This window comes from Meriones unguiculatus, chromosome 10, assembly GCF_030254825.1.
Source record: "Meriones unguiculatus strain TT.TT164.6M chromosome 10, Bangor_MerUng_6.1, whole genome shotgun sequence".
Classification (NCBI taxonomy): Eukaryota; Metazoa; Chordata; class Mammalia; order Rodentia; family Muridae; genus Meriones; species Meriones unguiculatus.
In genome coordinates this window covers 110,228,689-110,237,263 of record NC_083358.1, presented here as the reverse complement: position 1 = coordinate 110,237,263, position 8,575 = coordinate 110,228,689, and the positions used below count along the sequence as shown (strand labels likewise).

Below are 8,575 nucleotides of genomic sequence, written 5' to 3'. Positions count from 1 at the left end.
GGGGTGGGGCAGATGCATCAACGCCCAGGGATACTCAGCCAGACTCTACTGTCTCCAGGAGGAAATAGGAAAGATGTCAGACATGCTGACATAATCAAGGAAATTAAAAAAAAAAAAAAACTCTGTGGAAATGGAATTATTTTATATCATCTTCTCAGTCCAGTTCCAGCTTTAGATTTGGGAATTCTAAAGAGAGAGAGGCAGTGGAAAAAATAATAATAATACAGGAATCAAGAAAGGAATGAAGAGTGGAAGGGAGGGCCAGAGGAAGGGGAAGGGTTCTGCCTCAACTCCATCCTTGGCAGGGTCACCACATTATACACTTATACATTATACACATTATACACTTGTGATTCAGTCTTTCTCAAGTTGAGTCATGTGTCCAGCAAGGGTCTGTGTATAAATGCTGGCCTGCACCTGCTCTACCAAGCACTCTGTGTGGCTCCACAGCTTGGTAAGTGAGCTCCAGATTCCCCTGGCAGAAGGGTGCTTGCTGGTTTGTTGCTGTTTAGTTTTGGTTTGCTTTGGTTTGTTTTTTAACTCAACATTCTTCCAAATACTCCTGGAAGGCTTTCTTGTTAACCTTGACTGGATTGTTGCTTTCTTTAAGATTTCTAAGAACCTAATACTACAAAATTCTTTGTATTTTGGTATTCCTTAAAGGATCAAAATCTCGTTTTTTTTTTTTTTTTGTTTTTTTTTTTTACATTTGACTTTCAAGCTTTCTCCCCAACACGGGTCCAGGTCCAGTAAACATGGAAGTTTATTCTTCTCCTTGAAACCTTCACAGATCCATTCTTCAGACAGTATAAGATGGCCCAAGCCTTGACCCAAATGGAAGAAAATGCAATGATGCTCCTTGATGTATTCAACACATACACTCCTAGAAAGCGTGAAGTAGACAAGCTGAATAAAGGAGAGTTGAAACAGTTACTCAACGATACCTTCCCAAATTTCCTCAAGGTAGGACTTCTTCTGAGGGAAGAGGGTACAGCCTGCAACAGTCAGAGGGAAAGTATAAGCCCATACCATCCAGGGTCAGCCATTGCTCAGTCACTAGAGGTGTGAGAAGTTAGAATCTGATCCTCAGGGAACTGACCTGAACTGCACTGTGCGGCCCTATTCCAGACAGAGGAAAATAGCATTCTACCAATGACAGACAGGCACAGAATTAGAAATGCAGTTAAATCCAATGCCCTAAGTATCTGCAGGATGGAGTAAGTGGTTTTCATAGAATGGAGTAGAATTGAGTGGTTATGAAAAAAAAAAAGAAATATCCACTATGCAACGGGTATATTGGAGCTGAGGTCAGATGGTTAAAGGAGGTGTTCCAAGGTGGTGCTTGACTGGGCAGTGGAGGGACACTGGGCCTCATCTGGGAACTTGAGGCTGATCTATGGGAGTCCTCTCACCTATAGATCTAAGTTATAAAGAGCATTTGGAAACCACATTCCAACATAGTTAGTAATCTCTTTTCAAACCTGAGGAAATAGAGGCATGCAGACACAGGTGAAACGCAGACCCAGCCTCCATTATATCCCCAAGGGCTGACATCTGGGAGCTAGATTCCAGAATGTTTTTGGACAACCTTGAGATAGAAATTTTTAATTTTGGACAGTATTGGTGATAAAGACAGCTCTTCTTTTCTTTCTCTTTAATATGTACTTATTTTATCCGATGTATATGATATTTTTGCCTGCAAAGTATGTATGCACAATGTGAGTGTGTAATTCCTGACCATGGAGGCAAGACAAAAAATTAGCCCCCTTTATTTGAATACAATTGTTTGTGAGCCACCATAAGTACTTAGACCCACATCCTCTGCAAGAGCAGCAAGTGTTCTTAATGCCTGAGCCACATATCCAGCCCCAGTGGACAGCTTTTCATAAATGAGGAATTCAGAAAATCAGAATACTGGATAAGGGCAGTCAGAAAGGGTGCACAAGAATCTTGTGAGCAGAGTTGTCCTTTGCTGATTCTTTCCTGAATTCTACTCCCTCTCCTGACACCTGAATCATTGGTCACTCAGGTTCTGGGAGAGGTTTAGACAAGTTATCCCAGCCAGTGAGTGGAAGATCTGCAGCTGGTGGTGCTCTCACACACACTAAAATCCTTCACTTCACATGAATCTACCCCTCACACCACACAACTCGCACACACACACACTCACACACACACAGCTTCTCACACTGTTTAGCACCTTGAAAGCTTTATCTATTCAAGAGCCCATACAAGCGTGTTTCCCTCAGTATTTACCAGTAAATAGCTCAGTGAGATCCACTAAAATAGTTGTCTTCTAGGGAAATAATGATGGAAAAGTAGCTGAGAAGAATGGACTCTTTATGTTTATGAGGACAAATGTGGAATATTTATAGACTTACTAATTGTCTTACCTTCTTCTGAAAAACAGAGTCCTAGCTCTGAATTTGGAGAGCTACCAGCAGCAAATTGGAACATGAGAACATGTGCTTAGTGTATTCTATCCTGAGCACCCAGGTCTTTTATTATGAAATGGAGTTCCTGGACCAGCTTCCCTATGTATTTGCCCTTGGCAGTGTCTTCCCTGGTGCTCTTCCTGAACACTGTCAATGCTAAGAGCTGTCTCTCTTCCAGGCAATGAAGAGACATCCTTCATTCGATTACTTCTACAACATGGAGGAGGAAATCAGCTTTGAAAACTTTATGGCCCTGATAGGAAGAATCACACAAATGGTGGGAGAGGATGCCCTCCAACATTAGCATGGTCCCACCAATGAGCCAGGCCTTGAAAAGGGTGTATGTATCCATGGCCAGAGCTACTAAACAGGAATTCAAGCCACTTTGCATCTACCTGACCAATGCTACAGGGAATGTTATGTCACAGGCTTTGGTTATGGACCAGGGGCAAAAGGGGAAATAAAGTCTGTCTGCTCAACAGTGCTATCAGTTTTGATGCTGTCTCTTTCTGTATTTGTTCTTCCCAGACAACTAAGCGCCAATTGCTCTGAACTTTTCTCCAATGTTGTGATCACTCCATTCTGTCACGATACAACCTGTGTGTCTGTTCATATCTACTTTTGTTCATCTTCCTGTTTTTTTTCTTCCTGATTTTTTTCCTTCTTGATTTTTTTCCTCTGGATATGAAAACGTGTGTTCTTAGTTGTTATTTGAAGCCAGCAACTCCCAGCTAGCAGGATATGTAAATGTTCCTCCTCACCTGATTTTAAAAGTAAGGCAAACTGCCAGTTGGGAAGGTGACCTTCCCTAGCCTACTATATAAGTAAGAAATGTGACGCTTTACATAATGAAGAGGTAGAGGAAGAACTGGGGTAGAAAGTATAAGTAGGATTTCCAGCAGTGGTAGAAGCAGGGAGACACAGGGAGATGCAAGAGACACAGACCTGTGCAGAAAGAGAATGACAGGAGACTGAGTGGAGAAGGGAGGTGGGTAATGAGAACAACACATATGTCTCTACATCTTAATTAAACGTCAAGTGGGATCTGCAAAAGCCCACAATATCTGGCACAACAATGTGGGGCACAAGATCCCAGATTAGGGCCCAGCATTAGTTCTGGACATGGCAGTTGGATGAGAAAGCCCATGCATGGAAGCTGTGGTCATCATCAATGGTTTCCTGGCTGCTGCACACGGCTTTGGCAGTGGTGGTGGCAGACAAACATGAGTCCTTATTCCTGATGTACCACTCACCTTCCCAGAGCCATGGTGCACCACCCTGGGGCAAGAAGCAGAGCCCCAAAGCTCATTGTGACCCCAGGACAGCATGAGCAGAAACATTGGCGAAAGACTGAGAAACTGAAATCCCAGGCTTTGAAGCCTATAATGTTATGCCCAAATCTTAAGGTCCCCCAAGACGACCAGGAGCCGGACCAGGAATGCAAAAGCAAAGAGCTTTATTTGGGCTTAAGCTCAACAACACAGTGGATCAGACAAGAGAGTCCCAAGCAGCTGCACACTAGGGTTTTTATTGGGGTTTGAGGAAGAACAAGGAATTTCCACAATTTCCACAATTATAGGGTTGGTGACCAAGGGCAAGCTTGTTGCAAAGTGATTGGCTAACCAACATAAAGTTGAGCAAGCTATCTATAGACCTCAGGAATGTTAGGTCGGTGGGCTGCCCAGCACAGATACCCTACCCTGAGATAAGATACCTTCCCATTCTTGTGGTTATCTCCAGGCTATTCCTTGAGTAGGGAATCTTATCATTTTCCTATTCCTGGAATAGGTGACCTTTGGCCTCGTTCCTGAGACTGATGACATTTGGGGGACGGAGTCAGGCCTAAGCCTTTCAATAATATAAGCTTGGAGTGGGTAGTCTCCAGAAGACTTAGTTTAGAGAAGCTAAGTAATAAAAATGAGATTAAGTGAATATTCTTTCCCAATCTGTAGGCAGTCGTTTTGTTTTGATGACGGTAACCTTTGCTTTACAGAAACTTTTCAGTTTCATGAGGTCCCATTTATTGATTGTTGCTCTTAGAGCCTGTGCTGTTGGTGTTCTGTTCAGGAAGTTGTCTCCTGTGCCAATGAGTTCTAGGCTGTTCCCCACTTTTTTTTCCAATTGATTTAGGGTATCTGGTTTTATGTTGAGGTCCTTGATCCACTTTGACTTTAGTTTTGTGCCGGGTGATAAATATGGATCTATTTTCATTTTTCTGCATGTAGACATCCAGTTGGTCCAGCACCATTTGTTGAAGATGCTGTCTTTTTTCCATTGAATGGAATTGGCTTCTTTGTCGAATATCGAGTATTCATAGGTGTGTGGATTTATTTCTGGGTCTTCTATGCAGTTCCATTGATCCTCCCTTCTGTTTCTAACCCTTTATCTGACAGAGGACTAATATCCAGTATATACAAAGAACTAAAGAAGCTGAAAAGCAGCAATCCAAGTAATCCAATTAAAAAATGGGGAACAGAGCTAAACAGAGAATTCTCGACAGAGGAATATCGAATGGCAGAAAAACACTTAAAGAAATGCTCATCCTCATTAGCCATCAGGGAAATGCAAATCAAAACGACCCTGAGATATCACCTTACACCCATCAGAATGGCCAAGATGAAAAAACTCAAGCGATAACACATGCTGGAGAGGTTGTGGAGAAAGGGGAACCCTCCTCCACTGCTGGTGGGAATGTAAACTGGTACAACCACTCTGGAAAGCTATCTGGCGCTTTCTAAGACAAATAGGAATAGTGCTTCCTCCAGACCCAGCTATACCACTGCTAGGTATATACCCAAAGTTTGTTCAAGTACACAAAAAGGACACTTGCTCAACCATGTTTATAGCAGCTCTATTTGTAATAGCCAGAACCTGGAAACAACCCAGATGTCCATCAACGGTGGAATGGGTACAGAAATTGTGGTATTTTTATACAATGGAATACTACTCAGCAATCAAAAAGGAGGAAATCATGAAATTTGCAGGCAAATGGTGGGATCTAGAAAAGATCATTCTGAGTGAAATATCCCAGAAGGAGAAAGACAAACATGGGATATACTCACTTATATAGACCTATAAGATATGATAAACATAATGAAATCTATACACCTAAAAAAGATAATCAATTGAGCGGACATGGGGTAAGATGATCAATCCTCGTTTAGAAAGACAGATGGGATGTGCATTGAACGTATGACAGGAGTCTACTGAGTGCATCTGAAAGACTCTAAGTAGCAGTGTTTTCAAAGCAAAGACTCATGACCAAACCTTTGGCAGAGTACAGGGAATCATAAGAAAGAAGGGGAGTTAGTCTGATGGGGAAAGGATAGGAGCTCCACAAGGACCAAATATATCTGGGCACAGGGTCTTTTCTGAGACTGACATTCAACCAAGGACCATGTATCGATATAACCTAGAACCTCCACTCAGATGGAGCCTGTGGTAGCTCAGTAACCAATTGGTTTCCCAAAGTGAGGGGAACAGGGACTATTTCTAACAGGAACTCAATGACTGGCTCTTTGGTCTCCCCATCCCCAAAGGGAGGAGCAGTCCTGTTAGGCCACAGAGGAGGGCTTTGCAGCCAGTCCTGAAGATACCTGATAAAACAGGATCAGATGATTGGGGAGGAGGTCCCCCCTATCAGTGGACTTGGAAAGGGGCACGGCGGAGATGAGGGAGGGAGGGAGGGACTGGGAGGGAATGAGGGATCGGGACACGGCTGGGATACAGAGTCAATAAAATGTAACTGATAAAAAAAAATATATATATATATATATATATATAATGAGATTAAGTTTGCAAGAAATAAAGAGAAGTGTTATATAAATGTGCCTAGACACTAAATAAAGAGAAGAAACTGAGTATAGACAGTCATAAAAAGAAATGTTGACTTTGAATATATTAGAGTGAAGTCTGTTGAAGGAAGAGATAGCAAGATTTTTTTAAAAAGGAAAATTTTTCTGTGTTAAAAATAAAAAAGATTGTGTCCCAACCCGCGGGGCTTCAACGGGTTCCTAAAGTAGGAGAATTGAAGGACTAGGGGGGAAGGGACGAGAGATGCAGAAATGAAGGCCAAGTCTGTTCACCTGATCAAAGCCTCGTTTATTAGAAATTTTTACCCAACTTATATAGGGAGAAGGCAGGAAAGGGGGAAGGTTAGTTTACTGCTGCAGGAGATAGGAAGAGTGCTTTCATGGCTTAAATATTGTACCTGCAAGATACCATAAGAATGTTTTCTTAAGATATCTTACGGATGCTCTAACAAATGGATGTCCTCACACTCTATCACCCATGATTTAGGGTCTTAGATAACTCTTTCACTAAAGAGCTTTAGGTCTCCACTAAATGACCTCTGCTCTCTACTTGACTTTGGCTTCAGTAACTACCTTTGTCTCCACTAGATAGCTTTGGCTCACTAATTGACTTTGGCTTCAGCAGATACCTTTGTCTCCACTAGATAGCTTTGACTTTGGCTTCTGTAGATAGCTTTGGCTCCCAGCAACAGAGGACATTTGGACCCCATGTAGTTTTGTTTTAGTTATCAACCTCAAACTAAGTATAACATGTTCAGTACTTGTAGGTCAGAATAAAGAAGAAAAGAAAAAAAATCTCCTTGTCATTCTCCCTCAAATTTACAGGAAGTAGACTTATATAAGGAGAGGACTGAGAGGTGGAATGTTGAATCAAAAGTAATAGAACAAATATTAGAGAATCTTTTAAATCAGAATAAAGAATTTTCTCAAGCTAGTACAGAGGAATTTGATCAAAAGATTACTGGGCTACCTCAGTATTAAATTGGAGAATGGCAGCCTAGGCCTGTTAGAAAACCTGTTTTGTTTTGTTTTGTTTTGTTTTGTTTTGTTTTGTTTTTTTCTTACAGCTTTAAGAATTCATTCTTTCTGTACATTAGTGTTTTGGTTATTATTTGGCAGGAGGATTTTCTTTTCTAGTTCAATCTATTTGGTGTTTTGTAAAAGATGTTTATAGACATCTCTTTCTTTAGGTTGGGAAAGTTTTCTTCTATGATTTTGTTGAAAATATTTTCTTGTCCTTGGACCCGGGAAACTTTTCTTTCTTCTAATCCTTAAGTTTCATATTTTTTTTATTTTTTTTATTTTTTTACTATTAATTACACTTTATTCATTTTATATTCCCCCATAAGTCCCTCCCTCCTTCCCCTTCTCCATGCATGCCCCTCCCCAAGTCCACTGATAGTGGAGGTCCTCCTCTCCTTCCTTCTGATCTTAGTCTATCAGATCACATCAGGAGTGACTGCATTGTCATCTTCTGTGGCCTGGTAAGGCTGCTCCCCCCTCAGGGGGGGTGAAAAAAGAGCAGGCCAATCAGATTATGTCAGAGGCAGTCCCTCTTCCCATTACTATGTAACCCACTTGGACACTGAACTGCCATGGGCTACATCTGTGAATGGGTTCTAGGTTATCTCCATGAATAGTCCTTGGTTGGAGTATGAGTCTCTGGGAAGTTCCCTGTGTTCAAATTTTCTTGTTCTGTTGCTCTCCTTGTGGAGTTCTTGTCCTCGCCAGCTCTTACTATTTCCCACTTCTTACACAAGATTCCATGCACTCTGCCCAACAGTTGGCCATCAGTCTCAGTGTCTGCTTTGATATTCTGCAGGGCAGAGGCTTTCAGAGGCCTTCTGTGGCAGGTTCCTAGGTTGTTTCCGATTTTCTTCTTCTTCTGATGTCCAGCCTCTTTGCCTTTCAGGATGGGGATTGAGCGTTTTAGTCAGGGTCCTCTCTCTTGCTTAGTTTCTTTAGATGTACAGCTTTTAGTAGGTGTATCCTATGTTATGTCTATATGAGAGAGTATGTACTGTGTGTGTCTTTCTGCTTCTGGGACAGCTCACTCAGGATGATCCTTTCCAGGTCCCACCATTTGCCTGCAAATTTCATGATTTCCTCGTTTTTAATTGCTGAGTAGTATTCCATTGTGTAAAAGTACCACAATTTCTGCATCCATTCTTCAGTTGAGAGGCATCTGGGTTGTTTCTAGCTTCTGGCTATTACAAATAAAGCTGCTACAAACATGGTTGAGCAAATGTCCTTATTGTGTACTTGAGCCTCTTCTGGATATATGCCTAGGAGTGGTATGGCTGGGTCTTGAAGAAGCGCAATTCCTAG

General features: G+C 41.8%; 1 protein-coding gene across 1 annotated transcript; it reads left to right on the top strand.

The window, feature by feature from the left end:
• Positions 1-442: 442 nt before the first annotated feature.
• On the top strand, positions 443-2,901 carry LOC132657080 (protein S100-A9-like). Its single transcript, XM_060393298.1, has 3 exons — positions 443-454; positions 791-963; positions 2,614-2,901. The coding sequence occupies exons 2-3, from the start codon at positions 814-816 to the stop codon at positions 2,737-2,739; spliced, it is 276 nt and encodes a 91-aa protein (XP_060249281.1). The 5' UTR covers positions 443-454; positions 791-813; the 3' UTR covers positions 2,740-2,901.
• Positions 2,902-8,575: the final 5,674 nt, after the last annotated feature.

Excerpts from the sequence above, each read along its gene's own strand:
- LOC132657080 (XM_060393298.1), top strand. The coding sequence starts at position 814 with ATGGCCCAAGCCTTGACCCAAATGGAAGAAAATGCAATGATGCTCCTT. Across the intron at positions 964-2,613 it reads CCTTCCCAAATTTCCTCAAG|GCAATGAAGAGACATCCTTC; the intron begins GTAGGACTTCTT and ends TCTCTCTTCCAG.